General features: G+C 35.2%; 6 protein-coding genes and 1 pseudogene across 11 annotated transcripts; 2 read left to right on the forward strand and 5 right to left on the reverse strand.

Moving 5' to 3' along the window:
• Positions 1–2500: 2500 nt before the first annotated feature.
• AT1G66480 (plastid movement impaired 2) lies at positions 2501–4640 on the reverse strand. Its single transcript, NM_105319.4, has 2 exons — positions 3880–4640; positions 2501–2921 (listed from the first exon to the last, which is right to left on the reverse strand). Exons 1-2 carry the CDS (start codon positions 4486–4488, stop codon positions 2853–2855), a joined length of 678 nt encoding a protein of 225 aa, NP_176821.2. The 5' UTR covers positions 4489–4640; the 3' UTR covers positions 2501–2852.
• Positions 4641–6503: 1863 nt separating this feature from the next.
• On the reverse strand, positions 6504–7632 carry AT1G66490 (F-box and associated interaction domains-containing protein; the record flags this gene model as incomplete). The annotated part of the gene is made up of 2 exons (NM_105320.1): positions 6504–7141; positions 7188–7632. 2 exons carry the CDS (start codon positions 7630–7632, stop codon positions 6504–6506), a joined length of 1083 nt encoding a protein of 360 aa, NP_176822.1.
• A 530-nt stretch (positions 7633–8162) lies between these two features.
• Positions 8163–9744, reverse strand: AT1G66500 (Pre-mRNA cleavage complex II). The gene has a single exon (NM_105321.4). It carries the CDS (start codon positions 9593–9595, stop codon positions 8345–8347), a length of 1251 nt encoding a protein of 416 aa, NP_176823.1. The 5' UTR covers positions 9596–9744; the 3' UTR covers positions 8163–8344.
• A 131-nt stretch (positions 9745–9875) lies between these two features.
• AT1G66510 (AAR2 protein family) lies at positions 9876–13703 on the forward strand. 4 transcript variants are annotated; one of them, NM_179519.3, is made up of 14 exons: positions 9876–10059; positions 10369–10451; positions 10566–10623; positions 10798–10857; positions 11055–11184; positions 11303–11529; positions 11635–11727; positions 11858–11929; positions 12025–12057; positions 12269–12400; positions 12520–12576; positions 12654–12749; positions 12825–12903; positions 13404–13703. In NM_179519.3, exons 1-13 carry the CDS (start codon positions 9964–9966, stop codon positions 12885–12887), a joined length of 1200 nt encoding a protein of 399 aa, NP_849850.1. In that variant the 5' UTR covers positions 9876–9963; the 3' UTR covers positions 12888–12903; positions 13404–13703. The 4 variants fall into 4 exon arrangements, with proteins under 4 accessions (NP_849850.1, NP_001323254.1, NP_564876.1 ...); NM_105322.2 differs by lacking the exon at positions 13404–13703 and adding an exon at positions 13085–13231 and having other exon boundaries at positions 9920–10059; NM_001334244.1 differs by lacking the exon at positions 13404–13703 and having other exon boundaries at positions 12825–13196.
• pde194 (formyltransferase) lies at positions 13211–15827 on the reverse strand (the record flags this gene model as incomplete). Of its 2 annotated transcripts, NM_105323.3 has the most annotated exons (11): positions 15675–15827; positions 15541–15603; positions 15066–15200; positions 14854–14956; positions 14676–14746; positions 14449–14553; positions 14333–14366; positions 14137–14237; positions 13926–13985; positions 13655–13858; positions 13211–13502 (listed from the first exon to the last, which is right to left on the reverse strand). In NM_105323.3, the coding sequence occupies exons 1-11, from the start codon at positions 15774–15776 to the stop codon at positions 13413–13415; spliced, it is 1068 nt and encodes a 355-aa protein (NP_176825.1). In that variant the 5' UTR covers positions 15777–15827. The 2 variants fall into 2 exon arrangements, with proteins under 2 accessions (NP_176825.1, NP_001321620.1); NM_001334245.1 differs by lacking the exon at positions 13211–13502 and having other exon boundaries at positions 13646–13858.
• Positions 15828–15993: 166 nt separating this feature from the next.
• On the reverse strand, positions 15994–19493 carry AT1G66530 (Arginyl-tRNA synthetase, class Ic). The gene is made up of 17 exons (NM_105324.2): positions 19343–19493; positions 19124–19254; positions 18972–19047; positions 18784–18885; positions 18497–18712; positions 18324–18404; positions 18112–18195; positions 17908–18012; positions 17648–17826; positions 17484–17568; positions 17206–17392; positions 17030–17099; positions 16829–16898; positions 16657–16746; positions 16519–16587; positions 16337–16435; positions 15994–16257 (listed from the first exon to the last, which is right to left on the reverse strand). Exons 1-17 carry the CDS (start codon positions 19358–19360, stop codon positions 16147–16149), a joined length of 1773 nt encoding a protein of 590 aa, NP_176826.1. The 5' UTR covers positions 19361–19493; the 3' UTR covers positions 15994–16146.
• An 843-nt stretch (positions 19494–20336) lies between these two features.
• AT1G66534 lies at positions 20337–20750 on the forward strand (annotated as a pseudogene). Its single transcript has one exon.
• Positions 20751–21090: the final 340 nt, after the last annotated feature.

Genomic DNA, 21090 nt, shown 5'->3' on the forward strand with positions numbered 1-21090 from the left:
AGAATAAAAACGAGACTATAATACTTTTATATTAAAAAAACGGGAGAGAACCCGATTATCGAATCAAAAGAAGCATCACCCCAGTGTAAATTAGTTATATCCTTAATAAGCATAATGTTATTTGTGAAGGATTCAACTTAGACAAACACGAAACACTAACTAATGTTTTGTTTTAAATGTATTTGTGTAATGATGGTATAAACGATGTTTTTGCATTCCACAATGGCCTTAGATGAAAACAGAGAGAGAGACATATACTCTGTTGGACTGAACCATAATTGTTTATTTTTTTCAAACATTTTTCTATTCAAAATAATTATTTATTGTATTAGATTGAGATTTCCTTGATAGATGGAACTAAGCAACAATTTATAATTTATGAGAGAAAAAATAACGTAGACACCTAAAGCAACATAACGGTGTGAAACATGCATGTACAATATCTTTAAAAGAGATTTTATTTGTTTACTTGTCCTTAATTTGAATCTAAGCATGTGTCTTAAGAATTTGAAGTACTTTCCCTGCATTAGTTGTATTATTATGTGCAATGTTATCTATTTTTAACTACGAATAAAGTACTTGTCAAAAAATTATATTTTCTGAATTGAATGCCAAATTTACTCACACTCGAAAACTGTTTGGCAATATATGTGACTTAAAAATCATTTATTTTGAGTAAGATGTCGAAGATAAACCAAGAGCTTGAGCTTCTATGGGATTGCTATGGAATGCGAGTAGCAAAACTCTATATTTTTAAAGACTTAATATTTTGCTTTTTATATACGTCTAACCTCTAGATAAAGGATTTGTAGTTTAGATGCATCTGATCCCTAATTATAAATAGAAAACTGAAAATTTACCACTAATAGTTCTGAAAATAGAGATCTACAAATGAGAAGTTATTTAATTCATAGAAAAATCTAAACGCTCTTGGATAACGGTAAATATAATACTTATCTAAGCAATACAGGCCCAAGCTAAAGCCTTACATATATTAATTGTAATCAATCGCATGGTTTTCAGCTATGCATAGGTAAAAGTAACAACATTATTGTTAATTTCATTCGGGCGCGCCTAACTCATAAGTACTGATTGATAATGAATAAATTATCTCATGTCCCTTGTATATTAGTGTTGGTTCATCTTCCTTTTTGATGTGTGATTCTTAACTATTATTACATCATTAATCTCGCGAAAGGTCAAGGTTGATTTACATCATTAATCTTCTTCATTTTATTTTTTCTAACAGTCCAGAACATAACTATTTAACAACCAACGGTTCCAATCTGAAATTGATGTGAAGGCTGCCGGTTTGGGTACATAATCATGGAAGAAAGATCATGCAGATATGTTTATCTCATTTCAAGTTTAGTCTATATCAATCACTAGGAAAAATAACAAAAATTTACGCCCAATAATTCCTGATCATCATGCTTTACAGGTTGTGTAATATGGACCCAATCACATAGAAAATCCAGCCTATCCACCAATGACTTGATCTTGATAAAGAGGATAATCATAAACCCAATCAAACCCACGCGATAGGCCCAAACCATGATGTATATCACTTATAGATCAAAACTCTAGTATGGACGGTGAAATTTGTATTGATTAATAGTTCATCGTAACATAATATTTTTTCACATAGTCTTCTTCTATCAAATTTAAGTCAAGATTTTGTATTTAAATATGTATAAGAAATATACACTATGGGGCTTGGATAAGTCAATATTATGAGGCTTTGCTTAGACTATATCTAGTGGGAGAGTGGTGCACCTAAAGCACTCTATGTACCATATCTTTCCCTTTTTTTAATGGCGAAAGCGAAGATCGATTTTTCCACCCATGAAAAGGCTAAGAGAGTTGATATGTTAATGATACATACAAACAAAAATAGTTTGTAGATCAAAACAAAAATCTTTTTCTTTTATCCTGAAAATGTTTGATGATTATAGTTTTGGAATGCTTTAGTAGAAGACTAAATATTATGAGCATTCCTCTAACTGGGAAACTATGGCATTTTGGTTATTACTCGCATCTTTCCAACCAAATTTTGCAAAATCACTAAAAAGTCATACTGAGAAGAAAAAAGTGTACTAGTTAAATTCAATAGTTGTGTGGAAGTGTTTGTTAGTCAAGTTATGGCAATAGACTAAAGGGTTACAATCTTGAAAATATATTGCTAAATATCGTGAATTTGAGTAGTCTACATAGATTTTATCATGACGCAGTTTGAATAGTTTCTTATGGTTCTTTACTGTACAAGGCGTGATGTTACTTTACATATGTGTGTATTTTTAACGTTGAGTACAAAAAAAATCGTTTGTTAGATTTTTAAGTTGTACGTAGTTGACGGTTTCATCATTTCATTTTTAATCAAGATATTAAACCTTCATCGTTTATTGTATCAGTTTGTATCAATAATTACAGCCATAACGGATAACCAGCAGAACGAGTCTCGTTTAGTGGACTGCCCAAAAATTTTAACTTTCTAAAGGCAATATCATTTTAGATTATTCTTCTTCAAAATCCAACCATTTTGGGAATACTTTTTAGGGTCCTACTTTTTAATCAAAAAAGGCTGATTGCAATATAACGATCGTTGATTATTTGGTAACTGGTAGGGTAGGCACCCAACCATGTCCATTAGCTTCTATAATTTCTTATATCTTAAAGTATGAAAAGACTAATTAACGTAAAGGAAAACAAACAATTCTAAATAATCTCTAGTTGCTAGATAAAAGAGATTTATACACATAATATATGAGTCCTACCACAATAACTTCATATAAGAAAAAAAATAAAAGGGGTTCAAAAAAGAGAATTAGTTTGTCTATTTGAATATTTGATGATTATTTTCCACTTCTACTCCATAGAACAGGAAGCTCCCGTCCACCTTCTCCGGCGAAACTCACCTGCTTCTGCACATGTTTAATTTAATATCATTAAAAAAAATTAATATCATTACTTCTTTGACTCTTAATTATTAATTTATAATATATGATTAACCAAACAAACCGATAAATCATTTGATGATCGAGAGGATCTTGATCATTGGTAAGATATGATAATGCATTAATCTTTTTTTCCCCCGAGATATTACAAAAACTAATAAACATGTGTTTCTAAGCATATCCTTCGACAATGTTATTAAGACAAAGATGTATACAATTTCATGAACATGTGAATTCATTTACGAATTCCTTTGTAAATCCATTTATAAGTCCACTCCTACTCCGATAAAAGTTTGACTATAGTAACATGCATATCATGTAAATGTGTGTTTATGTAAATTTGTTTTGTATATATTTACTTACGTCATACTCACGTATGTAGATGACAAAAATATACCCTAGTGGGCTTAATTAGTGGCTTACAATAATAATTTTATAACTCTAATCCAACGCCAAAGCAATGCCTAACGAATTAACTTCCGTTTCTTGCCTTCTACATCAATTTAGGAACATTAAAAATTTAAACTATTTGCGCAATTCCGGGATGATATTTCGGTAATTCCGACAAATGATGATTGACACAAATTATTAATAATAATTCATTATAATCTCAGAAGTTTCGGACCGAGACCCATACATCTCTAATCTCTTCAACTTGAGAAGTAGAACATACTAAATTAACCCGTGTTCAAACTCAGAATCTGACCCGGCTTCTCAAAAACATGGTTCTAGATTGAACCAGCTGAGTTATCAACTCCAAAGTAGTTAAATTCATTTTATGCTTGTTGATTGTACCACTTATATAGATTCTCTATTAAGTTGATTAATTAGTTGAATATGTCCGCTTCAATTTTTTATGTCAAAGATTAAATTTAACGCGGTGAAACTATTTGACCAAAACTCAAAGTAAAAAAACAAGAATTACCTCACGCGCTTTAATCTCCCCACTTCCAAGTTCCCGGCGGCCGTCAACACCACCTCTACCGCCGCCAAGCTCGCCAGACCTCTCCATATAGATACCTAAAATCTTCTCAGCTATGGCCGAAGCATCATTATTATTCTCTTCCATAAGCTTCGTGATCTGAGAACGAGGCAACCTCAACCTCACACTCGTATGTCCAGGCCCAAGCTCAGGCCCAAACCCATCTCCACCGTCAGATCTTCCGATTGTGACGTCAGAAACCGTTCTCCGAGACAACATCAACATATCTAACCGCTCCTTTGCGCCAACGTGGATACCAGACATCACTCTCCGGTACGGTAGCTTATTTTCTGTATCCACCGCCGTCGTCTCCGGTGGAAGCTTAGGAAGCTCGACGAGAAAATAAGTCTTTTTCGGCTTCAAGGTTTGGTTCGGTTCAAGCGGCTTAGAGCGAACTCCAAAGTGTTTAACGGCTTGAGAATCTAACAAAACGTAACCGGGATAATCCGCGGTGACTTCTCTCGCCGTCACCGGAGTTTTAATTCGGAAAGTTTCGCCGTCGATCTTCATTACTTTAGCTCTTTTTCTCTTCACAGTAATGCTGTTTCCCATTTTTTTTTCTTCGCTTTGCTTTTTTTTTTTTTTTGTTTATTTGATTTGATAATGTGAAAATGTGTTATAAAGTGGCTATGTTACTATTTATATATGTTGAGGAGGTTTGGTTGAAAATGTTATTTTTTTGAATTTTAGTGTGTGTGAAGCTGGGAAATATTACAGAGATTCCTTCTAATTTTAATTAAAGTCGTTAACGTTGAAAAAAATCATTCATAATGTTTTAAAAGAATAAAGTTTAATATGTCGGTCCATGGCAAATTCGCATTACCTTTCTTTTGATTTGATTACATTTTTTTGTTTGTTTGTTATGGTGTTTTCAAGATGAAAAAATTAGCATATATATTAAAATCTGAATGACTGTAACTACCGCGCGTGATTTATGGTTGTGCTTATTTTTCCAGGTTTTATGTTGTTATATACTCATGTAGCCGTATTATATGTAAGAAATATAATTAAGTCAAACGATTTTATGAAGAAAATTTATATTCATACAAGAACTACAAATATGGTTGTTTCTGTTTTCAACCTCCACCTAACATGAGTTAATTCAGTTCCAAATTAGACCAATCATTGCCTCACTCTAAATATTGGATTAACCGTGTCATAGAATCTAATCGATATAACTACGACGAATCAGAAAATAACATATAAAAGACATATATATATATCGAGAGACATACAAAACTTTTTTTTGTGTGGTTACTCGAAACTTGGAACAAGGGAGCGGTCAAGACCATATTTATGTGTATCTCAAATTGATATATTGGCTCTAACAATGATGTTTTTCTTAAAATCAGTTCTTATCTAGAAGAAAAACATCAGATGCAAAAAGCAAATGCAAATTAGTAGAAAAACCTCACATGCGCATGCACATGTAAAAAAGCCAGTTAGGGTCCTAAATTCTGCATATGAGATCATTGTTTCCATGTATCAAAATCTATTTTTGAATCCCAATTTTGACATAATGGTACAAAAACGAAGAAAAGCTTTTAAAAGTGAAAATATTTTCGTAAGAATTAATTAAACTAACATTTGGTAAGTATGAAATTATACGATCAGAACCAACTTTGGAGCTTGTAAAGAGGGTATACTCGTGACTAAGTTATTAAAAGCAAAAACATACACGGTTCCGTGTTGGTGTGCATGCTAGTGGTCAAACAAAGCATCCGACATATACTAACCCTTGGTGGGTAAACTCAAATGACAAAACTAACCCTATCTATGAGCTGAACTATGTAACGAAAAGTTAGGCTAAATATGTAAATCGAAATGTCTTTTCCATTTGTATTCTTTCGCTAGGTTTTTGCTGTGTAAGTGCCACTGTTTAAAAAGTATCCGTGCACTGAATCTTCAAGAAATCAGTCTAAGAATTCAATCAACTAAAAAGTCAACGATTATGGTTTTTTAATATTTTGGTCCAACCGAAATGCATTACCAGGTCAAAGAGTTGGTAGGCTATCGGGTCTGGTAAAGATTAAGAAACAATCGCTTCGAATGTGATGAAAAATGGGACAAATATTTCGCTAAATAATCCGCCACTTGATTTGCTTGTGGGGGTGTGAACGAAAGGAAGAACAAGTCGGACTCCTTTTGATGTTCTTAATTCTCGTGCGACTATCCAAAGAGTTGGTAGGCTATCGAGTCAGCTTCTCTTTCACATTGTTAAGAACGTGAAATAATTCAGACAAATCTTTACTCACAACAATTGGTCGAGGCATAACTTATGACACAATGAAATTCATGTTCGAGGGATTCAAACACATGAAACTGCAAAAATTTGTAAAAGCAGGTACGTGAACGTTTGTGTTGGGTACAAAATTGGAAGATCTAGTAAGACAAAAAAAGTTATGGTAAAATATGCAAAAGCATTTGATGAAATTGGAAAAACACAAGTTAATACCTGACTGGAAGTAATCTTTATCTAAAGGAGATGATACAAGAAACAAATAATGTGTAGCAAATGAAACTACTTAATAATAATCTCTTTCTTTCCTTTTGCCCCGTTGCTTGATTTATAGTTGCACTAAACTTGGAACATAAGAAGATAACATAAACGAGTTAATATTCCATGCGTTGTTATGTTTCCGGTCATTAGGAGTTTCTCCGAATTTCACAGATTTGAGATATCCTCCTTTTCCAATAATGTAAGCTGTTTGGTAGGAACAATCCATGGTCCATTCAGGTTCATTCTTGAAAACCACAGCGACTTTTTTCTCCTCGTCAATGAAGAAGTAGTGAGATCGACTTCCATAAAATCTGTCCGGAAAAGTAGTGAGATCCACTTTCAAGAAATTGCTCCAGAATACCTCATTCGGCTCAATCTTAGTTGTAATATATATCTCCATTACTCCATTGTACCGTCGATATAAGACAGCTAAGTGCTCATCTCTTACACAAGATAAAGTCACATGTTCTGAAAACAAACCGCAAGAGTGAAACGGCAGAGGAAGGCGCGGTCCAAATCTCTCAGCAGTAAAATCAAAACACACTAAAAAATCTTTGACATTTGGAGCTTTTGCTATTTCTTTAGCAAAAAAGTAAGTTTTTCCTTTCAAAGACACGCCACATTTTATATCACAATCGGGATTGACATCAAGAACCTTCCATGCACTAGAGTTAAGATCGTAGATATCATAAAATCCAAAAAAGTCTGAGTACTCAAAAGCATCGAAGAAACCTCAAGATTTTGTAGTTACGGTTCTTGTTCTCGTATCCGAAAGCAAACTTGTCTGATACTTGATATTTGTGGAAATCGCTTATGGGTTGAATCCACCCTGTTCCCCCCAGATAAGGGTTCCACACTACAGGCCATCGGTTACCTCTGAAGACGCATAACAACAAGCCTTCGCAATGAAAGACTTTAAATATATCGAGTTGGTCAAGTATACTTACTCGCTTTATAGATGGTTCAACGAAGTCGCTTTCGTAATTGAGTCCTTGGAGATCGAACTTTATTGAATAAAGCCCAAAATCTATCATCATGAACCCTAGAAACTGCTGCCTCGTTTTGCCAAAAATCTGAGTTTTTGATAAAGCGTTCCACGTTTTACAAGTAGATCGCACGGCACTCAGAGATGTTAATGGAACCCTAGAGAGTATCTCTTCTACCAAAGCCACCGGAAGATCAGAGATTGTCCTCATGTTTATAGATTGTGAATGTGTTATCTCATTAGAATGATAATGTCCATACATATATATAGATACACAAAGGAATTAGGGAAAAAGCTAATTGCACATTCATGGGACGATTAGGTTTCAAGGTTTCCTTATTTCGGTTTAGTGGTATAGAGAGTCTGGTTTATGTAAACAGGTAATCAAGTGTGATTTCCCTGGTTAAACCGAAACACTCTACTTTAAATAGAGTGTTTCATTGTATTTGTCATTTGAGACTTTATGTGAAATAACAGAATTATCATTGTTCTTCGTTTGTTTTTCGATTTCTCATCAACTATTAGGGTTGAAAAAGGATTTTGAAAAGCTTTATAACGTTTATTAGCAAAACAAGTTTGTGAGAATTACTCTGTCTTCTTCTCGAAGTAAGAAACCCTAAGGAGAATCAAAAGAAGACGAGCTTCACGTTTGTCTCTGTTATTAAGTGTAAACTAAAGCATTTCGTTAATCTTTTCTGATTAATATAGTTACAACTTTTTTGATGATTTTTCAACACTAAACGACGATTAAAACAGAGATATAGAAGCATGAATATTCATTAAATGACACATAAGAGTAAAGAGGCGATAAGAGTAAAATAGGAGATTCAATTGATAGAACTGTATTTGTGTTACAACTTGTTCAAGTAAAGTACATTACTTAAAAAAACGAATGACTAAAACAGAGATCTTAAAAATCTCAATCAGCAGGCTATAGCTTTCGCAACCGATGGAACTGTAACAGACATTACCCTCGAAGGCTCTCTCAAATCCTTAGCAGGTCGGGGTTCAGGCATACACTTAACATGAACTATACGACCATTCTTGGTTAAGTAGACTGCATCTTTATACATCCAATCATCATCTTCATGGCTAAAGAACTCTTCAAACGGCTCTACGCATAATGCGCAATTCTTCTGATCTTCATCCGCAGGCACCATGAGTTGTTTTGGTTCTTCGTCCTTTCCTTTCTTCTTCTGCATTTCTCCTCCAAAAGATGCTACTTCTACCGTCTCTCCTCCCGTCGCTGCACAAAGCCATAAAGATGCACTTGCTAACCATCCCCTCGATTTCTTCGGTTGCTGACCCAGTCTTGTAGTGGTTTTCACCGACCTGTTCTTCCTTACATGCCAATCCATGTGTTTACTATGCTCTTCTTGACACTTGAATCTCAACCCACACGATGAACATTGTCTCGGCATATCAGAATACAGAGACTTAATCACAGATTCATGTCGAACATTAAGTGACGATGGATTATCAAAGCTTAATCCAACAGGCAAAGAATCACTATTACTTGCTTCTAAAGTTTTCTTCTCTTTCTCATTGTTAAGAAGACTAAGCAAATCAGTCAATTCTTTGCTCAAAACAATTGGTTGATGCATAGATTGAGACACAACTGAAACCATGTTCGAATGATTCATCGGATTTTGAACATTCGTAAAAACAGGAGTGTTTGGTACAAAATTCGATGACCTAACAGGATAATTCGGAGTTAGGGTTCTTGAATTCGGAACCCAATCAGGTAACGAATCTAAAGAGAGATTGTCATCAAGCTTACGATAAGGTAATGGAAGAGGAACAATTTGGGGATTAGGGTTTCCATAACCAGCAACAAAGGGTTTCTGATAATTGTTGGTGTTAGAATCATTGTTACGTAATGCAAAACTTGAATTAGAAGCAATCACATCAACACCGCAATTGTTATATGATTGAGAAGAAACCCTAGACACGTTATTATTATTACTACCATGATGATGATACAGAGGATTATGACCAGATCGGAATTGCTGTTGCGCTTGTGATCTGAAACGTTTTTGCGGCGGCGCGTAACGGTTCGTCTCCTCTTGATAACCTCCGATTCCGCCACCGTAACCGCGATTGTCGCTTCTTCTCTTCATCGTTGTTCTAGCGTTTGCGTTTCTCTGAGCAGAGAAAGATCCGTTTGATGCCATCTTCACGATTAAACAACAGTTATGAGTTTTCAGAGATCGATCGCAGAAAGAGAAAAGAAACCCTAAATTTGGATTTGGTGATTGCGTTGAGAGAGGAGAATTTTAGAAATTGAAACGATTGAAAAATAAAACGAATCTGAAGAGACGCGAAGATAGGTTTCTCTATAAATAAACGTTTATGTCGGTTGATAAAGTAAACCGCGTGAATCGCGCGTTGTCACGTGTTTTGGGCCACGGTTTATAGGCCCAGTTTGTTAATGGGCCTGTTAAATTGGGCCTTCTGGAATCTACTCGTTGTTCCGCTCTGTATTTTGCTGTTCTTTATTGAATTCGACGCTAAATTAGTGAAGACGAAGAAGAAGGAAGCTATGGATTCTGAGAAGGCACTAGAGCTTGTGAAGCATGGAGCTACACTTCTATTTCTCGATGTTCCTCAATATACACTGGTCGGAATCGATACTCAGGTTTGTCTACTTCTAAGTTTAAAGCTTTTATCGAATTTCAACTTTTCTCAGTTTCAAAGTTTGTTACTTTATTCCAAGTTTAAAGCTTTTTAATGTGGAACTGATTCTCCTTGTATAGTTTCTTTTTGGTTTAGTAAATATCTCGAGAAGAAAGTGTATTTTGAGTTTGAATATGATTAAAATTTGAGGTTTTTGAGCTTTTGAAGATTCTTTATTGGCTATGGATTTTGATTTCTGTATGATTGTGAAACATATTTCTTGAGCATATTCATTGGCCTATAACGACAATGTTTTGTATTGTGGTTACAGATATTCGCAGTTGGACCAGCTTTCAAAGGGATTAAGATGATACCTCCTGGAATTCACTTTGTATTCTATAGTTCATCGACAAGGTTTAAGTCTTTAAATGGTTTTTTAAATTTGTGATGTCGTACTCATTAAAAACCGTACCATGGTTATCGATATGCTTTGGCTGATAATGCAGACTTTCATTTTCTTATCTTCAGGGATGGTAGAGAGTTTTCACCCACCATTGGCTTCTTTGTTGATGTTGCCCCTTCTCAGGTTTGGAATCACAACTTTGAATAGTTTGTGTTTGTAGTTATCTATATAGATCGCTATTACAGAGAAAACATTTAGTAATGTTCTTGTCTCTCTGTGATATCCTGTTAGTAGCACCATGAAACTGTATATATTGTAAGTAGATATATATTTACTATCTTTTGTTGAATATACAAGGTTATTGTACGCAAATGGAATCAGCAAGACGAGTGGTTAACCAAAGTGTCTGAAGAAGAGGTATGTCCTTTTAATAACCTAGTGCAGTAATTTTCTCAATGTTGCGTATATGTTGGTCAGCGATTTGCCTCTTTGTGATATTTGTTCAATGCCTGCTAGATAGGAATATAATCAAATCATGTTGCATGAGCCATTAGTTAGTAGGCTTGAGAATTAGTGCTGGCTTATTTATATTTATTCTGCTCTTTTGTTGCTAGGAAGAGAGATATTCTCAAGCAGTCAGGTCTTTAGAGTTTGACAAAAATCTTGGCCCATACAATTTAAAGCAATATGGGGAGTGGAGGCACTTATCTAACTACATTACAAAGGATGTTGTTGAAAAGTTTGGTATGTGAACCTTATAATTTGGAGGATTCTTTAACCACATTGTTAATGTTTTCCCTCACTCGAGTAGTGAACACTGTAAAGTTTGGCTTGTTCAAAAATTTTATGTTCAATTTTGCAGAGCCAGTTGGAGGAGAAATAACAGTCACATATGAATCTGCTATTCTAAAAGGTGGACCTAAAACGGCAATGGAAATAGCACTTGATACGCAGATGAAAAAAAGCAAGTTTACGACATCATCTACTGAGCAACCTAAAGGGAATAGGTTTTACTACACGTCTATTCCTCGGATTATAAAGCACAAGGGAATGTCTGGACAGGAGCTAACCTCTATGAATCTTGACAAGGTATCTCCTCTTACTTGATCCTTCCTCTTTACATTTTCAGTAGATGTTTGAACTTTGAATCTCAAAATTCATGTGAAGCCATTTCCTCTATTTTTCTTTGTATAGACTCAATTGCTAGAAAGCGTATTGTCAAAAGAGTACAAAGACTCGGAAGACTTGCTACTTGGGGAGCTACAATTTTCATTTGTTGCATTTTTGGTATGTGCTACCTACCGTAACATGTACTTATTAGAAGCTCATACACACAGTGCATATTTATACATGGTTACAAATAGGAATCCTTCAGATTTGTTCCATTCTAAGATCAAGGTGTCATATTATTGGGCAGATGGGACAGTCTCTTGAATCGTTCATGCAGTGGAAGTCCATAGTTAGTCTTTTACTGGGCTGCACCAGTGCGGTATGTGATTAAGAAACCCCATCATGTTATTACAATTTCCATACCAAACTTCCTTCTTCATCTTAATATAATTGACATGATGTGACATATGGCAGCCCTTTCAGACGAGGAGTCAGCTATTTACAAAGGTGAGTTTATTTTCATTTCAATTAGTTTCTCAGAATGCATATAGATGATACGTTAGTCATATACTTTCTTGTCTTTCTCTATCTATATGTGCCCTCCTGAATAGTTTAGGCACCACGCAGGCTTTACCAATTAACATTCTAGCATCCTAATTTGTTATTACCTTAACAAAAGAAACTCATTTTTTACCTCTCCCTGGTGCATTTGTTACAGTTCATCAAAGTCATCTACCACCAACTAAAATATGGACTACAAAAAGAGAATAGTGGTCCTGAGACGGGCATTCATGCGCTTCTTGATGATTCTTGGCTAGCTTCAGATAGCTTTCTGCATTTCCTTTGTAAGGTGTATTTCTGACCAAAGACATGTTTTCTCTGTCTGAATATACGTTTAGCATATTAAGTAACTCATTCTAGATGATCTAGAAGATTTTAAGTCGAATACTCCCTTTGCTTTGATGACAGGACTTCTTTGCATTAGTGGAAGAGACGTCTGTAGTTGATGGAGATTTATTGTCATGGGTAAGTAAAAATTCTACATAGTATTTCACAACCTTTTTCATCAATGTCTCATGAGGTTTCTCTATTTACCTTTGCAGACAAGGAAGTTCAAAGAGTTGCTTGAGAACAGATTAGGATGGGAGTTTCAGAAGAAGAGCGCTGTTGACGGGATTTACTTTGAAGAAGATGATGAGGTAAATATATCTGCCTCCGGCTTTGTCTTAAGTTTCTTTCTCTTTCGCTCATACCATTAATTTGACATGATGCAGTATGCTCCTGTGGTTGAGATGTTGGATGAAAGTCATGGAGAATATATGGATAAAACCACTTAGACATCGATCGATGCAGGTATTCGTTGATTTTATCTGACGGTTTAGGGAGTTTTGCTTGCACGACAGATGTTTGCCTATGATGTTAATGTCGATTTAGTTTCTTCACAAAGAATCGAGGCGCTATTTTCGTGTCTTACATTTAGATATCGTTGCCACTAGCATGCGACAGTGAATTGTACTTAATGCAATATGGATAGGTCTTTGTTTGGAGCATAAGAAGACTTGTGAGCAGATTCTTGTTCAAAATTTATGGATGTAGGTTCCTTGTAACAGACCAATTTGATGAAAGAAATTTTACTTTTTCCTGCTAATGCGGCAGTAATAGAGAAGAATCATATTATACCAAAGAATGTGGAATATATTTTAGTCATACAAAATCAAATTTTGAAGAACAAAAAAAAATGAGACCAAAACTTATTAGGCACCTTTCATTCAGAAACAATTTGAAAATGGCTAGACCTGATTTGACTAATTTGCTGATTCTAACTTCCTGACCAAAGCTTAATCCTGTTTCAGTCTTTGTCTTCATAGCTTCTTCAGCTTTTGACCTCTCAAGCCATTCCAAAAAGCAGCTGCGTTGATGGCTTTCTTACCAGGAAGCTGGACTTCCAGTACCTGAATCAGCAACACCAAATATGAGCTTTATAAATAGTAGATTAATGTCTGATTACCACATCACAACATCTGCTTTTTGTATCAATACTGTGAGTGGGTCTGTAACTTGGTTGATTTAGAGTTTAGTGGCAGTGTTTCGCCTATCACTTTACCTCTAAAGCTGTACCTCCTCTGCAGGGAAATATTAGTGAACCTTTCTTGAAAGTTACATAATCTTGTTCACTATCCTGAATTTCCAGATCTTTGCATACTCGAGTGGACATAATTTTAAGCTCTAGCACATTTTGCTGACCGCTTTTCTCATCAAGGACTACAACTTTTGCTCGTGTTCCCGGCCATCCTGCAAATGCACGAACCTGAAAGGCAAATTTACTATTTACATTTATGATTTTAGACCAAGTGTAAATATGAAGGTTTCTTTACCTTGTTATGTAGAACAAAAGCTTCCTGGTCAAAAGAGAGCCAAGCCTCATCTGGAGCTATCTGTGCATCAATTGAATCATTTCAGTCACATAAGAACCAAATTTCGAATCAGATTGTTATATCTCAATATCTCATACAGGAAGCAATATAGCAGCATCGCCTAATAATTTTCATGCCCTATTTTGGATGATACAAGACACGCAACAGATACCTTTGGAGCTAAGGTAGCTTTAGAATCATCTTGGGGAGCTGCTTTTGATTTTGCGGACCCATCAAATATCGAGGGAAGTTCACGGATAAGAAGATTAGAACCTAAAAACGTTTTTTTCGCTTAGATCCTAATCATAGAACCCAATTATGTTTAAAAGTTCTATCGAATATCATAAGTACAAGAATTACTATATCACCTTCAGAAAATAGGAACGAGAGTAGTTCTGGTGCCTGCAAATGATTCAAACAGAGGTCATTAAGATCCAGAAAATATAATAAGATAACTATCTACATCGAGGGATAAAGTGAATACCTTTATTAGATCATCCACTTGGAACCTCTTAGAGGCAATCACTGGCCCTGCATCTAACTTACGCACAGTAAATGCTAATGATACTCCTGTTTCCGGGACACCATCCTAGTGCAAACACCAAGTGTTATTGTGCACACTTGAAGCAACAGTCTTAGCAATGTAGTAAGTAAGAAGCTAAGCAATAACATGAAGAGTGTAATGAGTTCATATTGAAAAAACAATTGCACCTGTAATGCTCTTTGAACTGGAGCTGCACCACGGTACAGCGGCAGCAAACTTGGGTGTATGTTCACTGTCCCTAAAACATTAAACATTGGCTTCAAAACACAAGACTCATTTGCAGCTATCTACTATAAAGAAACTACATTCGTTTCCATAAGTCCATCAACCAATTCTTTAACTAACCATGTACCGGAATCTTAAGGAACTTAGTAGGCAAAATATTCCCATAAGCTGCTGTAATACAAAGCTCAGGTTGCAACTCTCTTAAAGCCGATAAAAATGCTTCCTGCATAAAAGAATCACAAGATATAGCAATGTCATCGTCACAAGAAAGAACAAAAGATCACATCTTTCCAAAAGCAATAGCTTGATATTAATCAGACAAGAATTCTTACATCTCCTGCCTTCTCAGGGGAGAAAATGAGATCAGAAGGTAAGCCTTTATCAAGAGCGTATTGCGCTACTGGTGAAGGCAACACTTTTTTACCCCTATCTCTCCTTGATGGAGGCTGTGTAACAATACCTGCAACCTAGAAACAAAGCCGACTTAAACACGACTCGAACCGCGACCAAAAAGACACGAACGGACTTAGACACGACAAAAGAATCGAAATAACGAACAAAACAAAAGATTAAAAACGCTAAAAATGTCAAACAAAAGTGCCCAAAGATCTTCACTACATTTCTCATTATCTTAATTCAGAATCAAAATGGTTAACAAAAATCAGTTTCACAATGTCCAAAAAGCAACCTTGTTCCACATTTACAAAGAATCATAATCAGATTTCCAATTTTCGAAGTTAATCCAATGAAGAGACCGAGAAACTCGAAAATGGAGAAAATTTCTAATCTCAGTTTCAGACTATATACCTCGAAGGAAGAGTTTGGAGCATTAGATGCATTGAAAAGAGCTTCAAGCACACTCACGGAGACCTAATTTCGAGGGAGGGGATTAGATTAAGCTTAAACCCTAAACCCATGAAGATGTTAAAAAGTCTTTTAACCTGAGGAGAGCCTAAGAAGATGAGAGGCTTCTTCTTCGGTGATGGAGCTATAGATGAAACAGTTGAAGAAGCGTTGTAGCAGATGAAACGACGTAGTATCATTGCTGCTGCTTCAATGGTTTCGAAGCTTCCTTTGGATTTTGGAACAGAGACGACGAGACGGAGATGATAATGTTGCTGATTTAAACCGGTCAGAACCGAATTGAACCGGAAAAACAGACATAACCAAATCGAAGTGAATTTTTAATTCGGTTTAGCAATTTTTCATAACTTATTTGGACTAATCACTTTGGTTTTCACTTTTCACTTTTCAGATTTTGGAATTTGTGATTTTTTTTCACCTCGGAATTGAATTTTTCTCAGTAATAAATTAGCATCTTATGAACCAAAACAGTGTTCAAAGGTTCAAGTAAAAAATTTGTCGAAACAGAAAACAAATCCTAATGCCTTTGGTTAGGTTCATTGTCAAGCATCAAAGCTTGTAAACAGGGGTGATTCCAAGAAGGTGGAAGCATTTCCGCATGACTATAGCCGTTGCTTCGCAAAGTAAGAGACGGCTCGTCTCCTCGGCCGAACCATTCACCTGTAAAGAGAAAGATGAGAACAATGGTGGGGTTTGTTTGATTACAGTCTAATCATCGGTATAAATAGAGAATGCTCACCTGACAATTGGAGTAAAATTTGGTGAACTCTTCGGATAAGTAGTAAAGGTACTTGCAAAGCACATTCGGTAACAATGTGGTGCACGCTTCCTCCACCGTCTGCAAGTAAATCGTTCACAACAACTGTTCATCTTCTTGTTACCAAGAATATCAACGTACAATCTAATGAGTATATGTTTTACCTCAGCAAACTGAAGCAGGTGAAGCCCTAGTGCCCGTTCGGCTGCATGATCCAACGCTATCTTTCCTGTCTGCAATAAGAAAAGTGTTAGCGCATTACACAAACTTTGTAGGTGATTGAGTTCATGCTGCTAAAATACCTTTTTTAGCTCATCTATGTCTTTTCCAGACTTTCTGATGATTGAGCAGATCCGAGCATGGGCGTAGAGAAGGTAAACGGCTGTATCTCCCTATATGATCAAAATATTCAATAAGCATGTGTAGATGACTCCATAATGCAAAATATGTAGACTAGCTCCAAAGTTCAAGTACCTTGTCATTAAGCATTTGATCAAAGCTAAAAGTATAACCCGTAATTCTGTTGGTCTTCAGGTCAGCATACCTTGAAAGAAAATTAAACAAAAGTCATTTATCACATTTGTGCAGCCTCATTGCAAAAGTCATTGAAAACCAGAAGATACTAAATAGAATTCACTATCACCAGCAGTAGAATAGAGAGATATGAATACTTACTTCAGGGCACCATATCCAACTGCCTCAGCTATTTGGTCCAGCTCCTCGGGTGACCATTCTTTGTCCTTACCTAAACAGAGAAACAACATATACGGGGATGAATAAGACCAAATAATAACTGAACAATGAATAGTTCAGCAATTGAGAGAGTGCTGACACAAAGTTGGATACCATACCGCGCTCAATAAGGGCAGCTTTACTGCGATCCTTGGCCTCATCTAGCAAATCAGCTAGGCGGACTACCTCTGCTGCCCGAGTTCTAAATCGCTTGTTATCATCTCCAAGGACAAGACCAAAACCAACATGGCTAACTCTAGGGTAAGTTTTATCATCGTCTGGAAGCCATCCTGCTTTTCTGGCAGCCTACAGGAAAAACAACAGTTACGACTGAGTTTCAACTAAGACAACATTTCACAAGACGTGAAAAACAATGAAAATATTTATCAAAACCTACTTTGAAGAACATATCAAAATGCTGCTGCTGGCCAACGTCGGTCACATATATAATCCACTCAGCTTTCTCTTCATTAAGCCGATACCTGGGCCAAGCCAATAATATATGAGATGCATTTGCCAAAGATTGCTACTAAACTCCAGATTAACATAAAGATAACCCACCAAAGAGCAGTTAGATCAGTTGAGGCATAGTTAAAACCACCATCACTCTTTACAACAATGAGTGGGATTTTAAAGCCTTCAATGAATATCACACGAGCACCTTTACTTTCTTCAACTAACCCCTTGCTGCTCAATTCCTCAATTACGTTAGCGATATAAGGGTTGTAAAAGCTTTCTCCCTGTCATAAAACAATGTAGTTTCCATTACCCATTCATGTATATCTCAAATAATTTAGTATACGTCCCAGTTATTCCTTTACCTTTTCTTCAAGCTCGATTCGAAGGCGTTTGTAAACCTTGGCAAACTCGTTTCGGCTGATTTCGCAAATCTTAGCCCATGCCTGGCGGTAAACAGGATCTCCACCCTGTACCGAAGAAAAAAATAGACAAGTAGGTGCATATTGAGACACTGTGAAATAGAAGAATGCACCAGTGATTCAGTATTGAAAAAAAATGTTATTTACCTGAAGACGGACCACAGCCTGTTGTGCTTTTTCCTTAAACTCAGGATTCAAATCAAATTTCAATTTTGATTCTCTGTAAAACACCTATCAGAGAACATCAAAAAGTTAGAAACTAAATTGCATTGGTTCTTAACATAAAGCATATAATGAAACTTTTGGTACATCAGAAGAACTGTAAAGCTTGAGAGGCCATATGAAACAAGACAGCTGACCTGAAGATCTCCAATAGCTGTCTCGGTCACACTCTCTGTATCAGGAAATTTCTCAAAGAGAAACTCAATTAGCATCCCAAACTGCATAACAAACGCAGCTTTTTACTTCAATGAATACAATAAGCAAAACTTGGTTACGTAATCATTTGAAAGGCAGAAAAGTAGCTACCTACCTGTGTTCCCCAGTCACCAACATGGTTTCTGCGAAGAACTTCAACCTTTGAGTACTCGAGCATGCGAGCTAGAGTGTCACCAATGATAGTTGATCTAAGATGACCAACATGCATTTCTTTAGCAATGTTGGGAGAGGAAAAATCAACTACAGCTCTCTTAACCGAAAGAGTAGGTGCCCATGTATCAATCCCATCAACAAGCATATTTTCAATACTCTGCAGATAGATTAGAAAACAATTATGACAAACACAAAATTATTAACACAAGAACTAGAACATGACTATACCTTAGCCATCCACTTAGATGATAGTACAACATTAACAAATCCAGGACCAGCTATAGAGCATGATTCCACCATCTCAGAAGTAGGGAGACTCTGAATAAGAGCCTACATGAAAAAAATGAAACAGAATGAGTTAAAACTTAAAAGAGATAAAAGCAATGAAATTCTAAAGACTAAACCAACCAACAAACCTGTCCAACAGCGGGAGGACCACGGAACTGCGTACCCTTTCCTTTAATTAGAGACCATAGTCCCATTGCATTGTTACTGCAGACAAACAATATGATGAATTACACAAACAGAAAACAACTTAATTGGTAGTTTAAGTTGGAAGAGTGAGCACCATTGGTAATCTCCAAATTTGCCAGGCTCGATCAAGGGCTCAACATTAGGTTCATCAGGAACCGTTAACTTAAGCGACACATCGAAGAGCTTAGCGAGTTGGCGTCTTGGATTTCCGGTGAATTCTTTACTCTGTCAACATCATTCAACAAAAACAGTCATGAAACAGGAAGGAAGATTTACACTTTCTCCTGGATTAAAAAACTATACTGTTACTTACAGCTACAATGGTTGCCATCGAAATTGAAGCAGAAGACTGGTGAGAGCAGAGGAAGCCAAAACGGATCCGACGAATAATTGTTTAGGGTTGGACAATTTTTTACCGTGTTTGACAAAAGTCAAATTTCCAATTCACTTTTATTTTAATCGGGCTTTAACGAGAGGCCCATTATTCATTTGTCACAAAACACATGACTAGTTTCAAAATTTATGTGTAGCAGTCCTTAATTTATTCAATATCTCGATGTTTGTTTCTAAAATCAGTTTTGTTGAATCTAAATCTATGTTTTATTTTTGAACTATATAAGGCCCATGTAAGATATAAATATAAAATTTTATTGATATTTTTTGAATTTTGAATAGTAAATAAGTAATCTATACATTTTTAATATTTAATTAAATAATTTTGTTTTAAACAAATTTATGCATTCTATTTTATATCTATTCTACATTTTAATTATACACACTCAATCTTATTGATGATATTTGAATTTCTAAATAGTAACTCAAACACTTTTTCTATATTTAATTTAGTATTTAGAAGAAAAGAAAAAAAACAAATTTCTATCTTATACATTCAATTCTGCAATACAGTTTAACTATTTATTTCATCATAATAAACTTGATTTTAATTTTATACACTTCACCATAAGTAATAACAATTTCATATCAAACAATATTTTAAATTTTTTTTGTTTGCACCCAATGGGCATCGATTTAACATATATGATTATTCATAACACTTGCAAGATTTTTGTTATAGCTTAAACTTTTTAGTTTTTGTTAGGTGTTTGTGGATCACCTATAATTTGTAAGGTTGAATTCATTTAGTTTAATTTTATTGGTCAACGATACTTTTCGACACTATCTATTATTAATTCATGTCTGTGTTTCAATTTAACTAATTTTAGTTATGGCCATAAGAAAATACTAACCACACAAAAAACTATATATATTGTACTATTGATGTCCATCAGTTTCAAATTACTCGAAAAATGAATATAATTTTCATGTTTGTAGTTGCGACGTATTTCGGATTGAATGTAGAATTTGAAATGTTTCCATGTCCGTCAAACTATATTCTAATTACGAACGAGCTTGGTCCCGGTTTGGTTCTACAATAGCATTGTCACTCAAGAGACAACAATTTAAATGTCAAAAATTTACAGTTCAATGAAATAAAAAAAATTCGTTTCGCAGATAAGATAGGAAAAAGGACAAGATGGACTTGTGTTTTGAAACACGACTTATACATGCGATATTATTCAGAATTTATTGGATACAGAATGGCCAATGTTCGTCGATGTGGTGCTTCACGTCAGTGGATTGCCAGAAAAGCTGGAATTTACCTTACAAGAAATCAAAATCCACCACCAGTGTTCCAACATTTTTGGAATAAAACTAAATAATGTTTATGACAATGATATTTTTTCATCTTTATAATCTACGTCAACATTGTACGTACCCTATAGTTATAATTTATAGAAAATTAAATATGAATATATGGGTACAATTAAGTTAATTTTAGTATTGACTTATTTGGTAATTGATGCTAGGAAAGCTGCCTAGGTGTTTTGAGTTCCATACAGGGTAGTTTTTTTTTTTTTTTTTATAATTTTGTCTACATATTATTAGTTTATTACGATAATTGTATTCAATTATTTTAATTTATTGCAATCACAGAAAATTATAATAGAATGCATTAAAAACAAAATTGAACTTTTGCTTTATAATATTGAATACCTTTGT

This window comes from Arabidopsis thaliana, assembly GCF_000001735.4.
Source record: "Arabidopsis thaliana chromosome 1 sequence".
Lineage (NCBI taxonomy): Eukaryota > Viridiplantae > Streptophyta > Magnoliopsida > Brassicales > Brassicaceae > Arabidopsis > Arabidopsis thaliana.